Source organism: Mesoplodon densirostris, chromosome 19 (assembly GCF_025265405.1).
Source record: "Mesoplodon densirostris isolate mMesDen1 chromosome 19, mMesDen1 primary haplotype, whole genome shotgun sequence".
Taxonomy (NCBI): Eukaryota; Metazoa; Chordata; class Mammalia; order Artiodactyla; family Ziphiidae; genus Mesoplodon; species Mesoplodon densirostris.
The window spans coordinates 35,166,413-35,190,915 of NC_082679.1; the positions used below are offsets into that span (position 1 = coordinate 35,166,413).

Genomic DNA, 24,503 nt, shown 5'->3' on the forward strand with positions numbered 1-24,503 from the left:
GCCTCAACTCTTCTTCTGGTGGCAGAGTTCTTTCCCTCAAAACAAATCAGGTATCACCTTTCTGCTTGAAAACCTATTACCCTACACTCTCGCCATTTCCCCAGACCTGTGGTGTACTGTTAATATTGCTGAGCTTTTGCATCTGAAATCTTCTCTATCAGACAAAATTCCACTTATTTGAGGCCCTGGGCCATGCATGTACTCCTTTTATGAGAGCATTACTGATTTCCAAGACTGAGTTGCTTCCTCTTCTGGGCCCTCACTGCACTTTTTAGTCACATTGTATTGCATGGATTTGTTTACATATGTGCCTCTCTCTGTAGACTGTGAGTTCCTGGAGGCCAGGACCATAACTTATTCATCTTTTGCTATTTAACGTCCTCTCTAGGATCTGGCTCTCAATAAATACTTAATGATACAGAGTCAAGGGACGCTGAATGTCCTCCATCTATTCAGAATATCTTTTATATATTGCCAGAAATATGTGGGGCCGCAGTTATTAGTGTTTTCACCTTTGACAAATATTTATTGTATCTACTACGTTTTGGGAAGTTGGTGATTACTAACTGTTGAAAAATGTATAGAAATCTTGCCATTCTAGATTTTAATTAAATAATACTATTACAAACACCGATCAGTTTTGTAGAATCTAGGGGTAGGGTACTGTTGTTAGCTCAGCTTCTCTGTATGTTTGAAAATTTTATTAATACTGAAAAAAATTTCAATTAGGAGAATTGGAAGGGGTAACAATATACTGTTTCAAATGACAGTGACTGAAGCATAGCCTTTTAGATGGATGCAGAATAATGTCTGTTCAGGATTACTAGAGGAATACAACTGGTCATACCTCTGTGTTACACCCTGCTCATACATAGGTTAGCCAGCCAGGATAGGGCTTTTCTTCAGGCTTTGGGCTTTTCTTGTTTTGTTTCTTTTCTATGCGTGTGAACATGTTACTAGGTGTGATGCTACTTCTCAGTACTGTTTTTGTCCTCTTCACCAGTTATCCTATCAGCTTCCCTAGTTAGCGAGATGTCAGCATCAACATATAAAAAGAGCATTGAAAATTTCTGATTGTGGTGAACAGCAGTAACAGAAATCACTCAAATAAGAACTGTGTGCAACTCCTTTTTAGTTGTCTGTATAGATGGACACTATACTTTATGTGATTGAATGATCTAGAAATGTGATGACAGCTTGTATTACTCTCAGAGAAAAAAGACATTAAGAGTTCTCATGATTTTGGCTCAATTCCACTACTGCTTCCTGACTGATGTTATAATTCACATTTTAGGCCATATTTCTCTATACTATTTACTTGGGCTTTTATTGGCATGCTTAAATTTTTTATGTTGTACTTCAGAAGATCATGCTGAATTCTTCCTCTGGTTTCAACCATCACAGCAGCCACAATGGGGTTGGATTGTTAGGCTTCTAAAAACTAATTCAACTTGACAGCCCTTAAACACAGTATTGCTTAACTGAGAATAGCCTCTGATAAAGGTCTGGAACTTGCTTCAGTCAGTTAGATTTAAATCTCACTATGGTGAGATTGCATGTGAGTTTTATTTCATTCTTAATTCTACAGTGAATAAGCATTTCTTTAACTTTTTAAACTATAAAGAAAATAATTTGGCATATTCAAGTACTCAACATCTTAAACAGATGTTACCTTTTTGCTGAATCTGATTTAAATCTTTTTGCTGTTACTGTGGAAGAAATAAAATATTTCGGATACAGGGAAAAGCACCCCCTTCCAATTCCTTTCCCCTTCTTCCTCATTTCCTCCAGAGGTAACCACTATCCTGAAGTTGGTGTGTATCATTCCCAAACAAGCTTTTATATTTTCTATTATGTATGTATATATATATAAACAATATATTATTTTCTGTTTTTAGATTTTATATGAATGGTATCATCATCTATTAAGCATTCTGCAATTTCTTCACTCAATACTATATTTTTGAGATTTATTCATGGTTATAATTAAAATCTAATTCATTAATATTAACTGTTGTATAGAATTCCATTTATATGGTCTATATAATCTCTAGTCTATTTATTTCTCTATTGATGAACAACTAAGTTGTTTAAAATATTTTGCTATTACAAAGAATGTTGCATTGAACATCCTTTTGTTTTCTTGTGTATGCGAGTGGTTCTCTTGGCATTGCTGGGTGATAGGTATGAGAAAGTCAGCTTCGTAGGATTATCAAGTTACTTCCCAAATGGTATATAAGCTTACATGAGTATTATTTTATCAGCATAAAAATACTCTGTATATGTGTATGTGTGTGTGTAAATAAATATAATTAAAGCCTACCTATAGGAGCCAAGGTATGTAGAACTTGGTACTTTATAACAAAACAATAGACACAAAATGGAAATGGAAGGTGATGATCTATGTCTATGTCCTTTAAGAATAAAAGTTTAATTAAAGTGAGCTCTAAGACAAGCTCAAAATAGTTGGTTCAAAAAGTCAAACTGGGATTTCCTTGGTGGTGCAGTGGTTAAGAATCCGCCTGCCAATGCAAGGGACATGGGTTCGACCCATAGTCTGGGAAGATCCCACATGCCACAGAGCAACTAAGCCCACGTGCCACAACTACTGAGCCTGCGCTCTAGAGCCCATGCGCCAAAACTACTGAAGCCCGCGCACCCTAGAGCCTGTGCTCCGCAGCAAGAGAAGCCACCACAATGAGAAGCCCGTGCACCACAAGGAAGAGTAGCCCCCGCTCACAGCAACTAGAGAAAGCCCGTGCTCAGCAACGAAGACCCAACGCAGCCAAAAATAAATAAATAAAATAAATAAATTTATTAAAAAAAAAAAGTCCAACTCTATTGGTACTGACAGAGCCATACGTAAGTAGAGTAGGCTGCATAACGATTAATGGCAATTCTTACAACTTCTCTTCTTCAGGCTGGGGGCTGGCACAATCATCTCAAAGACTCAAAATAAGTCCCCTAGACCTCACACTAGGCTCCAAAGCTTCTACTTAGAAGGAATTTGATTGGGAATCAAATCCACTCTTCATACAAGTTTTGATTGAAAAGTCTTTGATTTTTTAAAAAATAATAGTTCTTTGGGAGAAATACGAGTAAAGAGAAACTCCAACTGTTGAAGTAATGTTTTTTCTTTTTTTTTTTACAGAGATTATTCCATTTTAATAGTTTTAATAGTTAAGTATTTATTTATTTATTAAGTGACACCTGAGCAGCTGAGATAAAATGACAGCCTAAAACAACAAAAATCATACATTGCATGTTGAATACTCTACCATTAAAATTAACACACAACAATTAATACAGGAGTAGTAATTTAATACATATTTCCGACCTACTGCTTACTATTTCTGAGATACTTTAGATCCCTACTTCACTTCCCAAATTGGGAATTAACACACACACACACACACACACACACAAATAATGGTAATTTTTTTTTTTTTTGCGGTATGCGGGCCTCTCACTCTTGTGGCCTCTCCCGTTGTGGAGCACAGGCTCTGGACGTGCAGGCTCAGCGGCCATGGCTCACAGGCCTAGCCGCTCCGCGGCATGTGGGATCTTCCCGGACCGGGGCACGAACCCGTGTCCCCTGCATCGGCAGGCAGACTCTCAACCACTGCGCCACCAGGGAAGCCCAACGGTAATGTTTTTAACAAACAAAACAAACCTAACCCAGTTTCCATTGGTGACAGTAATCTTTCTTTTCTCATTATGTTCTGTTAAAAGATACTATGTTGAACAAATAATATAAATAGTGAAAACTTCAGTGATGGAGATCAGACTCATGCTAGGGTTAAGAAGGCTTATTTTTAGAACACTGCCTCCCTTATATACCATGTAAATTACTGTATCTGTAATGGTCAGCAAATTACAGAAGCTTGTTACTGCATGTTCTAAAGCAATGATTGGAATATTTTTTCTTGTCCTAATACACCTGAGAGATATGACACATTTTCATCATTAAAAGTGGCTTACTATGGCAGTACTGTGAAGGAAGGAGAGAATTTTAAAAATGACCCTCAATTTTAGGTTATTTTGATATGCTATTCCACTTTCACCATCATTGAGAACAGATGTTATAGAACAGTGGTCCTCAATTTTGGCTGCACATCAGTACCACTGGGGGAGTTTTAAACAAAATTCTGATCTAACTGATCTGAGTGGAGCCTGGGCCCTGGCATTTAGAAATGTTTCCTAGGTGGTTCTAACATGCAGCCATGGTGAGAAGTACTGCCTTTCCCTAAAGCTGTGGTTCTCAAATTTTGGCACACCCCAGAATGACCTGAAAGGCTTGACAAGACACATATTTCTGGGCTCCAGTCTCAGAGCTTCTGATTCATTAGGTCTAGTGTGGGGCCCAAGAATTTGCATCTGTCACAAATTCTCAGGCGATGCTGATGCTGCTGGTCTGAGGACCACACTTTGAGAACCATTGCTCTAAACCAGAAAAGATTCACCCTTTATTTGTTGGCCCTTTCTATTTATAGAAAAGCTTCTACAATTCATAGTAAACTGTTCTTTAGTTATTATTTAACATTTTAGTACAGAATTAGCTAACAAATTATTTCCTTTTTAGAAGCAATCTATACTCATCACTAAAAATAATCCAACAATATAAATCCTAAAAAGTAAAATATAGAAGTTCCTTTTTTCCACCCATTCTTTAACTCAGGGCTTGGCAAATTTTTTTCTGTAAGGGCCAGACAGCAAATATTTTTCGCATTGCAGGCTATATGGTCTCTGTTGCAAGTACTCAACTCTGCTCTCGTAGAGTGAAGTGGCCACAGACAATATGTAAATGATGAGTGTGCCGTGCTCCAATAAAACTTTATTTATAAAAATAGGTAGAGGGAGCTTCCCTGGTAGCGCAGTGGTTGAGAGTCCACCTGCCAATGCAGGGGACGTGGGTTCGTGCCCCGGTCCAGGAGGATCCCACATGCCGCGGAGCGGCTAGGCCCGTGAGCCATGGCCGCTGGGCCTGCGCGTCTGGAGCCTGTGCTCCGCAACGGGAGAGGCCACAGCGGTGAGAGGCCCGCGTATCGCAAAAAAAAAAAAAAAAAAAGTAGGTAGAGGGCTGGATTTGGCACATGGGCCATAGTTTGCTGACCCTTGCCCTGACCCATGTCCCAGAGATACTCATTGCTAACAGTATTTGGATTATATACTTCCAGACATTTTCTTTGCTTACATAAACCTAAATGTTATATCTGTATGCTCATATAAAAATACATATGTATGGATCCAGCAATCCCACTACTGGGCATATATCCAGAGAAAACCATAATTCAAAAAGACACATGCACCCCAATGTTCATTGCAGCACTATTTACAATAGCCAGGTCATGGAAGCAACCTAAATGCCCATCGACAGACGAATGGATAAAGAAGTTGTGGTACATATATACAATGGAATATTACTCAGTCATAAAAAGGAACGAAATTGAGTCATTTGTTGAGACGTGGATGGATCTAGAGACTGTCATACAGAGTGAAGTGAGTCAGAAAGAGAAAAACAAATATCGTATATTAATGCACGTATGTGGAACCTAGAAAAATGGTACAGATGAACTGGTTTGCAGGGCAGAAGTTGAGACACAGATGTAGAGAACAAACGTATGGACACCAAGGGGGGAAAACCGCGGTGGGGTGGGGATGGTGGTATGCTGAATTGGGCGATTGGGATTGACATGTGTACACTGATGTGTATAAAATTGATGACTAATAAGAACCTGCAGTATAAACAAACAAACAAACAAACAAACAACTAATACTAAACTTTCTTTGGGTTATCTGTATGGAAATATGTTAATATAAATGTTTCAGACATTACATGAAATTTCTAAAAATCTTATATGTTCTGGCATAATGTTATAAGTCATAATTCTAGTTATTACTTTAAAATGTATATCTCAGAAATAACTAAATTTCCTTGACAATTGCATTATTATGAACTTTCATCAAATCTTTAACTGTGGTCATTTTTAAGTCTTTTGTCATTTATACAGTTCTGGGTGAACTCTGATGCTTTTGCAAAAATGTTCCTATAAAAGGGTTTCATCTTCAAGGAATTCATGGAAAAGACTCTGACAAGTACAGGTTCCTGGTAACTGACTATACTGCTGAACTGAATGAATAAGCATTTTCAGAACTCTAATGGAAAACTGATGAATTCATAAAAGTGCTAACAAAAGATCAAGATGAAAAAAAATTAATTACATGGGACTGAGTGAACTGATGAGGATGATTATAATTTTTGTGACTTTCTGTTTGAATAAAAAAAAATATATTCCACAAGGACTCAGAGGCAAAAAATATACAAATCAATTATCACTGCAAAGTAAAGGAGCTGTTACAGTGGAGGATTACTGGACTGAATGTCAATATTATGACATAGTATGAGTGTGTTTCGTGTTTGGTAATTGCAATCATCGTTGCTTTTGTTGTGGTCATCCATTTACAATGCTTGGTGTCAGTTTATTTATCTCTTGTAAAAATAAAATACAGTGTGTGTGTGTGAAAAAAATACATATGTATGTATGTACAAATATACTATACATGAACAAATATACCTTTTTGTTTGCTTCTTTTTAAATGGAATCATCAGTGAGATATTTCTTATTCATAAATTTGACAAGAATGTGATATGAGGAAACAGTAATTTCTACACATTTTGTATAAAAATGTTCTGTACAAAAACACTTTATCTGGAAATGTCTGTATTAGCAAAAACTGATAGAAACCAAAGGGTCCACCAAAAGGTGCTTATTTAAATAAATATGGTACAGCTATACAATGTAATATTATGCATATGCAAAAAAAGAAATAGAGTATACTGCTATGGAAAGATGTCTGCGGTATATTAGTAAGAGATAATTAAGTTACAAAATATAAAAAATAGTTTTAAAGGCAGTTAATATCAGAAGAGTAATCTAGTATTTCTGGTTATCTAGCTTAAGCTTCCATATGTAAAACAGTGGGAGGGGCTTACTCTACCCACTGATAGGATATCATCTTTGATTCTGAGGTGATTTAACAACGTATAATACATGGGTGCTAAAAGTGGTGAGCTGCTTTATGCATTTTGCTTTTCAAAGCTTTAAAACATATTTTGCTGGACATCACTACTGCGATCACCTGGGAATGCCAGCTCATGTTGTTCAAGAGAACCTGGCATCCAGGTGGGACTGCATTTTAGTCCGATTGAATATGGCAGCTTTTACAAAACTGCTATTAGTAGGAACGGAGAAAGATGTAAATGTGCATTGCACAAAAAAGATCATTACTCTTTAGCCTGTGATCTCCCATTCTCACCTGTGGGCACACTTTAAGAAATCTGTGAGTTGAAGGCAATATATTTAGTTGTAAAAATTGAAAGCTGCATTGCTTAAATGGTAAAATTAGGAATAATGTGAAAGAAGGTTTGATAATTCTTTTTTTTTTAATGCTATGGCAGATGCAAATTTTCGGTTTTGATGTCTATTTTGAGGACCTAAAACAAGGCTTTTAATCAATGTATTATACATCAAATTGATACTGTTAACTTCTGATTATTCAAATTAATAAAATATTCATAGAGAAATGTCCGAAGTTTTACATTTCTCAGACTCCCCACGCCCAGTAATTATCATGCCTAGAAGCTTTTTAGTAAAAGCAGCAGTCATCAGGCTGACGGAATCTGACAGGCCAGCAAGGCCCAATTACACTGGTGCTCTGTGGCACTTTGATGTCCTGGAAACGAAGAGAGATAGGGGCAAATTGGGTGGCACATTATGTTAATGACTTGATTTAATCCAGCCACTAAACTTTATGTAGCCTGTTAAAAAAGATGCTAACACTAATTATGCCACCTTGGAAAGGAAAGGAGGGGACAAGCATTTCATTCTGACAAAGTGAAGCTCATAAATGTTGTAAATGAAATGAAACAAAATGAAGTAATCTATGATTAATTATACATCACAGACATGAAGAAAAGAGGAAGAACCAAGTAATATGTCTAAGTCCTGGGAAATCTGTTAGATTCCTTTTAAGGATCAACATTTCTAAAAAATAACTATGAGCTGTCAGATTCTGTAACATGAAAAAAAGAAACTGAATAATCTTAAATTGCTTACACAGTGTAGTAGATAATTGAAATTCATAGCGTAATTGGCATAAATGATGTTTATCTAGGACACTACTCTCACTCTCAATTTTGTGACATTACAGCTATAGGTAAAGGCAATTTAAAAACATTTCTACAAAGTGGAGGTAACCACAGAGTGGGGTTATTTAATTACTTTTTAACTAGTCCCTGTGCCTCTAATCTATTCTTTACTTTATTGATAGCATGATCTTTTAAAATGTGATTCAAGAGTGCAAGCTCCACAAGAGCAAGAGACTTATTCCTCTTATTCACTGCTAAGTTCCCAGTCCCTAGAATAAGGCTCGGGACACAGAAAATGCTCACTACCTGTTTATTGAATGACTGATCTTCTTCCTCCTCTCTTAAAAATCCTCATTGGCTGCTCGTAGAACTTCAGGATAGACTTCAAGCTCTTCAGATAACACACAGAAGCCTCAGTGCTCTGGACATGACTATCTTTTCAGCATATTCTCCTGGGGCTCCCCATGTGTGCCATAGGCTTGGCCCATCCTAAAACCGCTCTGATTCTCAGAACAAGCCATGCTCCACATTCTCTCAAATTATTATGCTTTTGTTTCTTTGGCCTCTAATGTCCCCTCCTCTGCTTCCACTAATTCTTAATCATCTTCAAGTCTTGGCTCTAGCTTCACTGACTCTAGGAAGCCATTCTTGATGAGGGTCCCTCATGCTGAGTTAGGCACCCCTCCTGAAGGCTCCCACAGCAGCTGTGCATTCCATTCTCCTAGTGCTGACCACTGCATTGTAATTGTGTTTGCCCTAGATTGTGAATTTTTTGAGGCTAGGGATTGTTTCTTGTATGATACACAGTAGGTGCTAATGAATAAAGAATTGCTGTGAGAACTATAAGGAGATATTACATAGCATGTGCTTAGCACATATTAGACACTCAGTAGTACCTTCCCTTCCAAAGAAAGCTATGTATTCCTGTCCTGAGATTTCTACCTGAAGCAGTTCTTAAAGAGGAGACAAAAGAAGAAACTAATGAGCCACAAGTATTTTTGTGCTTAAAAGTTACTATCAACAATCAGATAAAATGACATCCTGTGTCTACTGGTATCACGCACTGAAAAGGACACAGCATTGCTCCTGTAGTATTCCTACCAAAACGAATAAACTGAATCACACAAATCCAAATTGAAGGACATTTTACAATATAAATGGCCTGCATTCTTAAAAAATGTCAATGTTATGAAAGACCAACTCAATGGAAGGCTGAGGAACCATTACGCATTAAAGGAGGCTACAGAGGAATGAAAACTAAATGCAATGTGTGATCTGGATTTGATCCTGGACCAGATTAATAACATGCTATAAAGGATAATACTGGGACAACTGGCAAAATTTTAATAAGAACTGCTAGATTACAGTATTATTATTCTGAAGTATTTAGGGGTAAAGGGGCATGATCTCTGCAACTATCAAATGATTCATTACAACTATGTATGTAAGAATGTATGTTTATGATGCATACACACTGCATATAAGCATATATAGGAGACAGAAGAGAAATGATTAAAAAAAGAGTATAAGCAAATGTTAACAACTGATGAATGTGAGTGAAACGTATTCAGGAGTTCTTTGTACTGCTTACGGAATCTTTAAAGAAAAAGGTTCCATGACTCATATTAAACGATTTGCAAAAGCACACAGAAAAACTGGTACAATCACTAGAAAATGCTATATTTCAACATTACGATGATCTCTTATTTTGTTCCTGTGCTTACAGATTATACTATTTTACTGTATTTGTTATATAATTTAACAAAACTAAATTTCACCTCTGAACATAAGGTTCTGGTCATTACCTTCTACTAAAAGTAGAATTTTTAAAACCACATGGGAGCTGATTAATGGCTACCAAGGCATAAAGCATTGCTTAAAATAGCTGCTTGCTTTAAACGATATTCACACTTCTGAGACAGTATCTAAAACCATTATAGGAAGTCACATTTTGGAATGGTAGTGAAGGCTGTATTAGGCTGCAGCAAAGTAACACAAATTACTGTTCTGGAAGTAATAAGGAAAAAACCCAGTTAACTACAAAGGAAAAATATATGTGTAAATTAGAATTAATTGAATATTTTAGAAGAATAGCTCTTTCACTAAACTTCTTGGTTAAATCAAATTTCTTTACTCTTAGTTAAGAGCACTGTATAACTGCACTGAGATGCTAGCAATGTTGTCAATATATACATGATTCTGTTGGAAGTCTGATATAGGACTTCTCAACCGCAGCACTATTGACATTTTAGGCCAGATAGTTCTTTGTCGTGGGTCCTATGCTTTGCAGCATGTTTAGCAGTAACCCTGACTTCTAACCACTAGATGCCAGTAGTAGTCCCTCTCAGTGTGACAACCAAAAATGCCCCCAGACATTGCCAAAATGTCCCTTGGGTGGCAAAATTGCCCCCAGTTGAAAATCATTGGTCTAAGATGACATAATTTAGATAACATTTCTCCATACTTTGAAAGTGACTCTTAGATGATGAATACAATGTTTAGAAAATAAAATTAACTGTTCCAATGTCTCCCTAGTGTCTCTTGGATAAAATCCAAAACATTTAGTCTTCACCATTGTAACTGAAGTCTTCTATCCCTTTCTACAGAAAGGCTTCTCCAGTTAAGTGTATTCTTGACTTCTGAAACATAATGTGCATCCCTGCCTGCAGTAAAAATGCACATGATTTTCTCCCTGCTGCCATATATCCACATCTTTGAGTTGTCACAGTGAAAGCAGGACACTCCTTTCTACTGTGTGACTGGCCACAGCTGAATGGGTCAAAGGAGCACAACTGATAAAGATGGACCCAATCCAGAGGCTAGACGTGGCTCATCAGATCCTTCTCCTTGGGGCTGGGCATTCTGTGTGGCTATCTTTGGGCAGTAAGCAAGTAAAGCAGAAAAAGTCAGCTTAAAATGAGAAAAAGCAGACACGAAACTATGAGAAAGAGAGTGGGTGAGCCAGCTTGTGGGCATATCCGTAATGAAGTCTATTGAAAACTCACTCCAAATTTCTCCTTCCTCTGAACTTCCTTAATTAGTGGCATGATTGTCAGCAAGTCACCTTATTTCAAAATCTGTTTACTCATTTGGAAAATGAGGAGGATAGGCCCCAAACAGCTTTATTCTTTAGCTCAAATATCTGACTATTAATCATTGGTACTGTCTCCTGACATTGTTTTATACTGTAATTTAACTGCTGAATTACTACTTGACTTTTTCATGAAAACATCTTCCCAATGAATGTAATGTTTCCTGAGGGCAGGGCCGGAACACTGTATCTACCTCCTTCTGCAGATCACTTCTGATCTCCATCTGCAGATCACAAACTGCAGATGGTGAATCCCTGGGAATCGCTGAGTTATAACAAGAGAGATGAGTGCTGTTTGTAGATTGGCTAGATAAATATACCCCTTGGTACTAGTCCTGTAGACCCTAGGACTGATTCAGTATCTCATATTGTTATGCTCGAAAGGCTAAACAATATAGCCTTTCAAAAATCGTGATGAAAGTAAGCAGAGTCTTGCAGAACTATTGAGAAAGAAATGTGAACCATGTGAGAAAGAGATATCTGAATCAAGCTTGCAGGCTTACTACTCTTGATGTAATGAATGGAGTGTTCTTAGTAAAATGATGTGATGGTTAAATTTATATGTCGACATGTTTGGGCCACGAGGTACCCAGACATTTGGTCAAACATTATTCTGGGTAAGTCTGTGAAGGTGTCTCTGGATGAGATTAACATTTGAATTGGCAGACTGAGTAAAGCCGATTATACTCTCTAATGTGGCTGGGGCCTCATCCAATTAATTGAAGACCTGAATAGAACAAGAAGGCTGAGTAATAGGGAACTCTTCCTGCCTGACTGCCTCGAGCTGGGACATTGGTCTTTTCTTGCCCTTGAACTGAACTGAAACATCTACTCTTTGTAGGTCTCCTGTCTGCCTGCTTTCGGACAGGAACTCACACCATGGGCTCTCCTAGTTCTGAGGTCTTCCAACTCAGACTGGAACTAAGCCATTGACTTCCTTGGGTCTCCAGCTTGTAGACTGCAGATCTTGGGACTCCATACTCTCCATAATCACAAGAGACAATTCCTTTTAGTAACTTTCTTTCTCTCTCTCTATAAATATATCTTATTGGTTCTGTTTCTTTGGAAAACTGACTAATACAAATGGCTAGACAGCTAAATTCCACACAAGAGGCTCATTTTCCCATTGATTCCCATTACCAAAACTTTCCAGTAGAGGGTAGAGAATTTCTATTCACTGAAATAATTTGATTTATTTTGATAAAATAATTTCACAATTTCAGATTTGACAAAGCAAACGAATTAAACTGAATTGAACTAAATGCTATAATTAAGTCTTAAGGCAACCATATGCAAGATTCCTTTTTTAATTTATCGATTTTGAACAATAATGATTCCATATATCAGTACACTATATGTTAGATGATGTTATTATAACTAATAATTATATAATAATAATTATAATAAAATTTTAGACAGATGAGTTGTTCTGTTTATATTTATAATCATCTGTTTGTACTTGTCAATCACTACAACAATGGATTTCTCTATTTTATGGAGGCATCTGTGACAAATGAAATGTTCTGTTTTATGGGTTTGTTCTGCAGAGAGATTAAGCTAAGAATGTGAGATTTTAAGAGTTGAAATAAGTATTGCAATTCTTAAAAATAAAGTAGAAATTCTATAGAAAAGGAGTACAATTAATCATTTCAGGAAAATTAATGTAGATGAATAGAAAAAGCTAGCACTTTACTTACATTTACTTTATAAAAACTTTTTCTCCCCTTACAATGAAAAATGCTCTGGTAAGTGGGACACTTCCTATATAAATTAAAGTATAATTTTCTTCTCAAAATTTCAATTTACATACTACTTTTCAGCAATGTGTTACAAAACAAGCGAAGTATACCTATATGAAATTAATTACCTTCTAAGGGTTTAATTTTTTGGCAGAATGAAATAACTTTAATAGCTTATCAGTGACATATTTAGATAACTTACACATGTGAATAGTCTATGAATTCACATGTGTAAGTTATTATAGTTTTAAATGCAATCTCACATTTTGAATTCTTTAAAGTTCAGATTTGATTTAATACATCTTTGCATAATGGTTCTGAAAAGGAGTCAGAGAAGTCAGCTGGTTTTAGCAAGTAACTATTGAAGCTACTGATGTTAGGTACTCTTAAATGTGTAAGCAAAAATAACGCTTACATGTTATGGTCTGTTACATAATGAAAGTGTAAATAAAATTTTCTTGTACTAGATGATTACTTGGATAAGATTATGATAACACATTAAAATTTTTCCAGAAATATTCTGCCTTAAGATTTTCATATATGAAAACTGATAAACTATGAATGAAAAGCAGCTTTATTTCAGAACATTTCTGGTTGATATCAGGTTACTGACCTGTTTGATGGTCTTGGCGATAGGACCTGGAATAATACACTCATCACTGGCAGAAGCTGATCTGTCTTCTTCATCTGTTAAAAAATAAAATTTTATTGGTTTAAATCTGTTAAACCAATTATATTTGCACCTTGTGACATGGAGAGAAATAAGCACACATTACAAGGATAACCTTAAAAGAACAATACGGTAATCATGTCTGGATTTTTTTAGCAGTAAAGATATTTATATTACATTTTAGAAAAGAGAAAACAATGGCTGAAAAATTCCAGGTTTAGTTTTAGCAGAAACAAAGGAAATAAGAATGTAGCTTGTTCTAGTACGAAATTAAAAAAAATTTTTTTTGAAGAGAAGAACATGGTAATAATGTCTAACAGCCTAACCAATACTACTGTGTAAAAATCAAGTTATTCCTACTATTTAAAAACATTTTTCAAGGTTTTACAGCTTTATTGCAGTAAACTGACATATAATAAACCACACAAATTTAAAGTACGAAATCTGTACTTACATTCTGAAACTATATATTTTGACAAATATGTAATTCTGTGAAATCACGACCACAATTAAGATAGTGAACATATCTATCACCCCCCAAAATTTCCTCATGCCCCCTTGTAATCTCTTTCCTTCTGCACCTTTCTATTCCCGTTCGTCCTTCCCTAGGCAACCACTTAAATGCTTTCTGTCACAACAGATTAATCTGTTTGCCTTTTCTAATGTTTATATAAATTAAATCATGATACAGTTGTCTTTTATTGGTTTGAGTTCTTAGTTTTAATTTTTAAAAAGTCAAATCCTCTAGAATAACCCAGATAACAGTACTGAACCCAAAGAGGCTATAAAGTCACTTAAAATATAAACTGGGAACATGGTCAGCCACAATACTTGCATTCTGTTGTGGTGCTCCAAGTTGAAATAAGAAGATATGCAACAATTCTACCTCACCACAGCTGACCAGACTGACCTATATATCCCATCATTTCTGTCAAGAAACAGCTATCAGGAAGTACAGTCACTATTAGATGAAGATGTTCTATGAGGCATGCACGCTCTAACAGATTAAATAAAACAGAGTTAAGGAAATAATGTTAATTTAAAAAAGAAAGTTACCTTCTGGTTCCAGTTCTTCAGTTATTTCTGTTTCATCTTCAGAAGAAGTCAAAGTTCGTTCTGCAAGCTGACCCTCAGAGAGTAAAGACACACCATCATCTTTTCCTTGTTGCACTTTCTCTGTATTCTCTTTTACCTTATCTACACTGCTTTCCTGAGAAACATGAAGAAATAAAAGCACGCTGATATATTATTGCTTAGATCACATTTATAGCATTCTTGCTGAAGCACTTGAATGATAATTAAGCACGTAAATATGCACTACATGCACTATATATATGAGTCATTAGAAAATGATCACTTAAGATGTATAAATGAAAATATGCAGATAAATTAAAATGTGATTATAAACTAAGAATAAAAAAGCATTAATCTCAAAATGAATTTTACATTATACTTTAATTCACATATGTATTTACTACCTACTAATGTCTGCTTAATTGTAACCGTTATACTTGTCATATTTTTGACATTTCTATTTCAAGGAAGTCATATATAAAAATAGAATCAACGATATGATTTCTTGATCCATGTCAATGCAAAGTCTTTAAAAAACAAACCTTTCAAAATAATTTTAATACAAACACATACCTCAGGAATATGTGAAACAGTTGGCATATTAATTTCTATTTCTGGCGTACGTTCCACTTCTGGTGAAATTTCCTTCGTATCTTCAGGAGGAGTACAGGTCTCCTTACATTAATGTGAAAACATGCATGTATGTTATTCTGTATTTATTACTAAATCCCAAATCATGATAAGTTTTCACACACACGCGCGCATGCACATGCACACTTAGGATTTACTGTCTTAATAACTTTCATATATAAAATATAGTAGTGTTAATTATACTTATCATGTTGGACATGACATCCCTAGTACTTATTTATCTTATAACTGGAAGTTTGTACCTTTTGACCACCTTCATCCAATTGTCCCTCCCCCATCCCCTGCTTCTGCTATCCAGAAATCTAATCTCTTTTTCTATGAATTTGTTTGGTTTTGAAGTATAATTGACTTACAACACTATGTTAGTTCCTGTTACATGACACAGTGATTCTCTATTTCTTTACATTTCAAAATGATCATTACAATAAGTCTAGTTATGATGTGTCACCATACAAAGATACTACATAGTCACTGACTATATTCCTCACATTGTACATTTCATACCTGTGACCCATTTATTTTACAACTGGAAGTTTGTATCTCCTTTCCTCTTTCATCTATTTGTTTCTCGCCCCCCCCACCCCTCTCTCCTCTGGCAACCACATTTGTTCTTTCTATCTGTAACTCTGTTTCTGTTTTGTTATGTTTGTTCATTTGCTTGTTTGTTTTTTTGGATAAGATCTCTTTACTTAGATACAGATTGAGAAGAGAAGAGGTCTAGGTCTGAAGTTTGACTGCTGAGGTACTTCAACATTTAGAGTTATGGTCCAGGAGAATGAGAAGAATAACTGGCTAAATTGGAGGAAAACTAGGAAGGCATGGTATCCCAGAGGCCAAGAGTAAAAGGAGCAAGTATTCCGTTGTGTCAAAGGTTACTGGGAGATTAAGATGGAGACTGAGAATTGGCCACTGTGAAAAGTGGCCAAGTGAAAGTCATTGTGACCTTAGCAAGAGTGGCTTTAAGGAGGAAAAGTTTTACTAGTGTGAGCAAGGAACAGTATGAGGAAAGGAAGATGGAATTGAGACAACTTTTTGAAGAGTTTTGTTCTGTTTTGCTTGATGGTAAATGGGGGCAGAGGATTCGGGCAGTATCTGGAGAGAGATATGGGGCCAAAGGAGGGTTCAGATCAAAGAGTAAGAACAGTTAACACTTACACACAGTGCCAAATTACAAAGGTAACATTTTAAGGGAAGAAGTATTTTATTTATCTGTTTCCATTTAAAATCAGGGAGGGTATACTATGTCATTTATCCCGAATATTTGTTATGGGAAAAAAAAATTAGTATTTTGAGTGTTTACTACTTACAGAACGCTGATGTGGTGTGATATCCACAAAAGATACCTTCTTATCTTTAGGTGTTAAACGTCTTGGTTTAGGTGTTGGTGCCTAAGATAAACCAATATGTCAAACTGAGAATGATGAACAAACCTTTCAGATTTTTTTTTCTCTTTTATGTGGCTATTTACTTTTATAGGAAATTCAAAGTCACTGTTACTCACTACAACTAGTGTGCTAACAGAGGATGTTGGAGGTAGTCTTTGGACAACTTCAGACTCTTCTTTGTGTATGAAATTCCCTAAGTCTTCAGTTGTTATGGATCCACTTGGTGGACGGTAAGCAAATTTCCATTTCAATATAACATGGATGCTTCCTGCAGGATGCTTTTTATGATCTGTTAACTCAAATATTCCTGTCAAATTACAAAAAGAATTTTAATTAATGCTAGAGTGAAGTTTTATTACCATAAAAATTAAAGAAGAGCAAAAAGAACTACCCACAACTTATTAAAAATAAGTCTGGCTTTTACTCACAAGTCAAATGACTTAAGAGAACAAAATAAGACAAAAGGATCTAGAATAGGTTCATCTCTCAAGCAGACTGCTTTCAGAAGTTAAGGCCTCAAAGATAATATTAATTCAAAGATGAGATAATTGACTTATAAATATTTTAATTCACTGAAATTAAATTCAGAGATTCTTCAGAATTCTTAGCCTTCCTCTAAGATATTATCTGGGTTATAGCTCAGATAACAAGTTTCATTTTGACTTGATATTCTTGTGTGTCTGTATAAAAATATATTAAAACTTCAAAATTTCAAATAATTTATGTATCCTAAGGAGTCTTTATATTACTACATAGTTCTAATTTTAAATACATTTTACTGGGATTTGTTAAATTATTCCAAATTAATAGTAGCACAGCAAAAAATGTCCATAAAATAAACAAACCACCCAAAACATATAGCAGTAACAAAAAGTATCACCTAGCTGAATACATAATATTGAGTCACAAATTTTAATCATCATACTAGAGTTTTCAGTATGAAGATCCCTGACATGAAAAAAACAAACCTATATTTCAAGCATAACTTTTGTTTATGGGTATCCATTACTTGGTTCTCAAGTGTTTGACACTTCTTTTAATGGCTGGCTAGGAAAGAAAAAACTAAACAACTCTAGACTTTAGGTAGCAAAAAGGACACAGGTGGAATATAGGGAGGTGAGAAACTTCTACTACAGGCACAGGTGAGACTTACAGAATGTCTCAGTGAAGAGATCAGTAAATATATTCCACAAAAAGCAATGATAACACTGGATAAAATGAACAGAAATAATCATTTAAGAACTCTGGAAACTGATCAAAGGTATACAACAAATTAAGAGGCATTTATTTAAGAAAATCTACTGAACCTCAGTAAAGACAGTGGGAGTCAGAAAAGACACTAGTACGCTACTTGTCCCTGGCTGAATGTGAGACTTGTAGACTGTCTGAACTTTGAATGCATTACCCAAGCCATACGTTGATCCATAGGCAAAGGGTGGAAGCCTGCCAGCTCAAGCTGTTTAAACACAACTCTCAACAACCACTGGCTGACCACTAAACTATGTTCAGGCTTAAAATTAAAACAAGAATAAAACAAGCAAACAAAAACTTAGCAGAGACATCAGTGGCTATAGTGAGGGAAAAAGACTACAGAAGTAGTCCAGGCAAGTCACCAAACAACAACAGCAACAGCAACCCTGTGGAGGGCTGGAATCTAGAGATGCTACAATATAGTGTCCTAAATGTCCAATTTTAAACAAGAACAAAAATTCATGAGATGTGCAAAGAAACAGGAGACAAAATGTCATCCACAGATACTTTCTGAGGGCATCCAGATGTTAGACTTAGGAGACAAAGACCTCAGAGCAGCTATTATAAATATGTTCAAAGAGCTAAAAGAAACCATATTTAAAGAATTAAAGGAAAGTGTGATGACAATGACTTATAAAACAGAGAATATAATAAAGAGATAGAAATTATAAAAAAAGAGAACTAGAATATATTGTACAACACAGGGAATATAGCCAATATTTTATAATAACTATAAATGGAGTATAACCCTTAAAAATTACAAATCACTATGTTGTATACCTATAACATATAATATTATACATCAACTATATCTCAATAAAAAAGAGACAGTTAAAAAGGAATTCTGGAGTTAGAAAGTATAATTACTGAAATGAAAAAATTTAATAGAGGGGCTGAGTAGGAGATATGAGCTGCAGAAGAAAGAATCAATGAACTTGAAGATTGATCAACAGTGATTATCTAATCTGAAGAGAAAAAAATGAAAAAAAATCAACAGAGCCTCAGAGACCTGTAGGACACCATTAAACATATGAACATATGTGTAATGGGAATCTAAGAAGGGGAAGAAAGGAGAGAAAAAATAACTGAAGAAGTAAAGGCATAAAACTCCCCAAATTTGTTATGTTACTGCAAAACAGTACCCTACATATAAAGAAGCTCAAAAGATTCCAAGTAGAATAAGCACAAAGGGATCCACACCTAAACACATTATAGAGTTGAACTGTCAAAAGCCAAAAAAAAAAAAAAAAAAATCTTGAAAACTGTATCATGTAGAAGGGAACCATAATAAGATTAACAGATGATTTCTCATTAGAAACAACGGATGCCAGAATCAACTGTCTGATGTACTCAAACTGCTTAAAGAAAATAAACCTGACAACTAAGAATATGATATCCAGCAACACTATCCTTCAGAAAATAAAAGCTAAAATATAAAGACATTCCCAAATAACAATGATTAAGTGAATTCATTGCCAGCAGACCTGACTTACAAGACATATTGAAAGAGTTTCTTCAGGCTAAAAGCAAGTGACACCAGATGGTTACTCAAATCAACATGAAGGAACAGATGTGAATAAAGGTAATTACATAGGTAATTATAAAACACAGTATAAATATGTTTTTCCTCTTAACTGATTTAAAAACTGCATAAAACAATAATTATAAAATTATAATCCTGGACTTATAACATGTAAAGATAAAAAAAAATGAAATAATAACACAAATGAGGGGGAGGAAATAGAGGTATATGGAGTAAGAAAATGACACCAGACAGTAACTCAAATCCAAATGAGGAAATAAAGAATACCAGAGATGGTAAATATGTAAGTTAATATAAAAGTCTCCTATAATTATATATATTCTCCCTTCTCTTAAAGGACAAAGTTATATAAAGCAATAATTATAACACTGTACTGTTGGGTTTATAACATATACAGGCATACTATGTACATATATAGGACAAAAATATCACAAAGGAGGGGGGAGAGAATGGAATTATACTGGAGCAGACTTTCTAAATTTTAATGGAGTTATTAGCATTAAGTTTGACCGTGGCAAGCTGAGGTGCATACTGTAATCCCTGGAACAACTGCTAAGAAAATAACTAAAACAATATAATATTATGGGCCCAAAGTTTAAGATTATCTGAGAAGGGTAGGAAGATTGTTACAAACAGATCATATCCATAACACTGAGGTATAATTTAGGTGGTGTTTTTTTTTTTTAAAACAATTTCATGGACTCAAGAAATAGGCTTACCTGAAATACACCTGTCATGTGCCAATGAAATCAGAGGCACATCGACTTTTCCTATGTAAATATCCTCCTGGGTATCACTATCATCAAACACATAAAAACTCAGAGACTCTGACTTAAGGTATCGATCCAAATCCATATTCATTGGCACTGGGAAACACATATGGTCATCAAACTGTGGATCACTGCTACTGGGAATGATGGCTGTGTCATGGTCTGCAAAGTCAGAAAACTTGTACACAACATATGGGTGTGGCTGAAGGTGGCTTGCTCGGGACTGCAGGCGGCTGCAGCATCTTATTGTAACATGAAGTTCATTTAAGTTGCCATCTGTGGAATCAGTAGAACCGAGCTGAGCAGTTTTGGGTGCTTGCTGACTTAACTGGAAAAACATACATATTTACATCATAGTGATAATACAGTGAAAAGTAAACAACAGCTGCCAACCCCCAAACAAAATAATTTTGTAGATGGACAAAAAGTGGCAGATCTTCACTTCAAAGTGAATTTCTCAGTAAAAGCCTCCTGACTCTTACTTAAGACCAATATTCTTTAGAACGTATGTACGGATGCTATTAGCAGCAAATATAGAAGACTGAGCATACATGTAGAGATTGCTGTTAAAACCAAATAAAGCCAAGAAAATAGTTAATCTGATGTTCTTTAATTCTATTTAATAATTAACAGGTAAAGTGAGCAGTTAGGTCCAAGACAAGTGTCCCCTAGTTCACAATTTTATTAAGAGCTACTCCTTCCTGTCTGCCCGTGGACGCCGCCAGGTAAGCATCGTTGATGTCTCCCCTCTCCACTGCCGTCATGTCTAAGTCAGAGTCTCCTAGAGAGCCCGAACAGCTGCGGAAGCTCTTCATCGGAGGTTTGAGTTTTGAAACAACCGATGACAGTCTGAGGAGCCATTGTGAGCAACGGGGAGCGCTCACAGACTCCAAACACCGGGCGCTCCAGAGGCTTCGGGGTTGTCACATAGGCCACTGTGGAGGAGTTGGATGCGGCCATGAAGACAAGGCCACACGAGGTGGATGGAAGAGTTGGGGAACAAAAAAGGGCCGTCTCCAGAGACGATTCTCAAAGACCTGGTGCCCACTTAACTGTGAAAAAGATTTTTGTTGGTGGCATTAAAGAAGACACTGAAGAACATCACCTAAGAGATTATTTTGAACAGTATGGGAAAACTGAAGTGATTGAAGTCATGACTGACCGAGGTAGCGGCAAAAAGAGAGGCTTTGCTTTCGTAACCTTTGAGGACCATGACTCCGTAGACAAGCCTGTCATTCAGGAATACCACACTGTGAATGGCCACAACTGTGAAGTAAGGAAAGCCCTACCTAAGCAACAGATGGCTGGTGCTTCATCCAGCCAAAGAGGTCAAAGTGGTTGTGGAAACTTTGGTGGTGGTCGTGGAAACTTTGGTGGTGGTCGTGGAGGGGGTTTTGGTGGGAATGACGCCTTTGGTCGTGGAGGAAACTTCAGTGGCCGAGGTGGCTTTGGTGGCAGCCGCGGTGGTGGTGGATATGGTGGCCGTGGGGATGGCTCTAATGGGTTTGGTAACGACGGAAGCCATTTTGGAGGTGGTGGAAGCTACGACGATTTTGGCAGTTACAACAATCAATCTTCCAATACTGGGCCCGTGAAAGGAGGAAACTTTGGAGGCAGAAGTTCTGGCCCCTGTGGTGGTGGAGGCCAATACTGTGCCAAACCACGAAACCAAGGTAGCTATGGTGGTTCCAGCAGCAGCAGGAGCTATGGCAGTGGCAGAAGGTTTTAATGACTGCCAGGAAACAAAGCTTAGCAGGAGGGGAGAGCCAGAGAAGTGACAGGGAAGCTACAGGTTACAAGAGATTTGTGAACTCAGCCAAGCACAGTGGTGGCAGGGCCTAGATGCTACAAAGAAGACATGTTTTAGACAATACTCATGTGTATGGGCAAAAAAACTCGGGGACTGTATTTGTGACTAATTGTATAACAGGTTCTTTTAGTTTCTGTTCTGTGGAAAGTGTAAAGCATTCCAACAAAGGGTTTTTTTTGTTTGTTTGTTTTTGCGGTACGCGGGCCTCTCACTGTTGTGGCCTCTTCCGCTGCGGAGCACAGGCTCCGGACGCGCAGGCCCAGCGGCCATGGCTCACGGGCCCAGCCACTCCGCGGCATGAGGGATCTCCCTGGACTGGGGCACGAACCCGTGTCCCCCGCATCGGCAGGCAGACTCCCAACCACTGCGCCACCACGGAAGCCCCCCAACAAAGGGTTTTAAGGTAGATTTTTTTTTTGCACCCGTGCTGTTGATTGCTAAATGTAATAGTCTGATCATGATGCTGAATAAATGTGTCTTCTAAAAAAAAAAGGAGCTACTCCTTCAACCATTCCAGTTATTCTGATCATATCACATTCTTAAGTGAGAAACCAATGAATTTGATGGTACCCACCCACAGAGATGATTTTGTTATATTTGGGTTGGCCCTCATCCTGAACCAATGTGATCTGGGGAAGCAGATACCTGAGGCCAAGGAACAAGAAAACAGAGTGAGAGATAAACATTGGAGGGGTAAAACCTTGGATTGGAAGGACATTTCAGAGAGAGATGAGCAAAGGGAGTTGTCAGGCAGGGTCAGGAACTACTCTATGGCCCTTTTTGGGACTATTACTCAGGCAGTCAGTGCACAAGTATTCTAGCAAACACCCGCATTGACTAACTGCTAAGACTTCCATAGTTGATGTGATCTGGGACAAAGAATGTAGTGTTGCAGTGCCTTGTGGTGTTAGATAATTCTCTACCTTCCATACAGGGACCCCTCTTTCACTGCATTTTTGAATCTGGATTGAACATCTGGAACTTTTGATTCTAGAGAAGTTTACTGGAGAAGGAAAACAGAACCGAAGCCATAATCTCCTTGGTGGAGACATCTGGTGGTGTGAAGAGGGGAAATCTGAGAAGGGAATCACAACACTGCTTTCCCAGGGCTCATTTGCATCCGGCTATAGAAGACTGAGTGGAAGGACTTAGAAAGTAACCCCTCCGTTTCTCCCCCCCCCGTGTCTACCCACAAAAGCTGAAATTCCAACAGTAAATGACTCATTCAACCCATAAACTGGGAGTCTAAAACTCTTTAAACCACAAAAATTAATAAATCATGTGGTTTCTCTATCTCTAATTCCCTTTTCCATAACAGTGTTTCCCAAAGTGTGTTCTGAAGAATACTAGTCCAGAAGGATGACCTCTGGGAAACGGGTGCCATTCTTTAAGTTTCGGAATCAATGTTATATTAGTCATGGTTCTTTTAATTGAAAGTTATGGAAACTAATTCCACCCAGCAAATACAATGAAGAGAGACTTTTATGTAAGGCTACAGGGTTATTTCATAGAACTGTATAGCAGAAATGTGGTTGTATCTGAGGAAGGTAATGGGACTGGAAAACGACAGGCATTTACTCTCCATCTAGTTTCCATTTTTCTCTGTATGCTTTGCTCATTATTCTCTTTCCAGTCCCATTTTCTTTCCTTTGCCATTTAGCATGGTAGCAGATGGCTGTCCCACAGCTCCCAACTTTACATGTTCCAGGCATGGAGAGTCTTGCTTTCTCTTGATCTCAGAAAGCAGCATCAGATTCACTCAGCTGGGGGCAGGTGGATATTCCTGAATCATTAGTCATAATTGGGTGGAGTGGGAGAGAACAGGATCACCAAATGTAAAGCTGGCCACTGGAGGCCCAGCCCCATGGATTAGAAGAGGGCAGGTCCAAATGAAAAAAGAGAATCATGACTTGAACAGACATTCCAAAATGTTTCTACTATATTCTATCCCTTTGTTACTTAACATAAGTGTATACTTTATGCTTCCTCTTGAGATTCACGTTATACATGAGAAGCCCTAAAGTCAAGGATCCTATTGAATTCTTCTCAATTCAGTGTTTTCTGCATTTACTGGATCATGGAATTCTTTTGGAAATATGGCTATTAAGACTCCATGAAACAGTTTGGAAAATGCTGCTCTGAGGAATTGCATTCATACTTCTAATTCTCAGGAAAATAATATTCATTTTATATTTTACTCTGCATTTCAGAAACCTAAAAGTTTCTGAAACAGCTTGGAAGAAGTTGGAAACAGTTGGAAAAAAGGAGAATGATTGAAAGTTCAATAATAGCTATTCATTTCCTTAAAGTAGAAATTGTAATGAAAGTCACTTGATGTGTAATAGTCGTATTGCAATTCTCTTTTTCAAA

General features: G+C 36.8%; 2 protein-coding genes across 3 annotated transcripts in view; one reads left to right on the forward strand and one right to left on the reverse strand.

Annotated features, from left to right (window-relative positions):
- Positions 1-24,503, reverse strand: part of RPGRIP1L (RPGRIP1 like) — a 99,005-nt gene that overhangs the window by 21,817 nt on the left and 52,685 nt on the right. For both annotated transcript variants that reach the window (XM_060084505.1, XM_060084504.1), the window contains exons 17-22: positions 20,273-20,651; positions 16,876-17,066; positions 16,682-16,762; positions 15,297-15,398; positions 14,706-14,859; positions 13,593-13,666 (exon numbers count right to left, since the gene is read on the reverse strand). In XM_060084505.1, coding sequence (XP_059940488.1) covers positions 13,593-13,666; positions 14,706-14,859; positions 15,297-15,398; positions 16,682-16,762; positions 16,876-17,066; positions 20,273-20,651 — 981 coding nt within the window. The remainder of the gene's footprint in view (positions 1-13,592; positions 13,667-14,705; positions 14,860-15,296; positions 15,399-16,681; positions 16,763-16,875; positions 17,067-20,272; positions 20,652-24,503) is intronic.
- On the forward strand, positions 21,086-22,115 carry HNRNPA1L3 (heterogeneous nuclear ribonucleoprotein A1 like 3). The gene is given in 2 exon segments (XM_060084594.1): positions 21,086-21,210; positions 21,212-22,115. Coding segments are annotated over 2 exon segments (966 nt in total). The 3' UTR covers positions 22,053-22,115.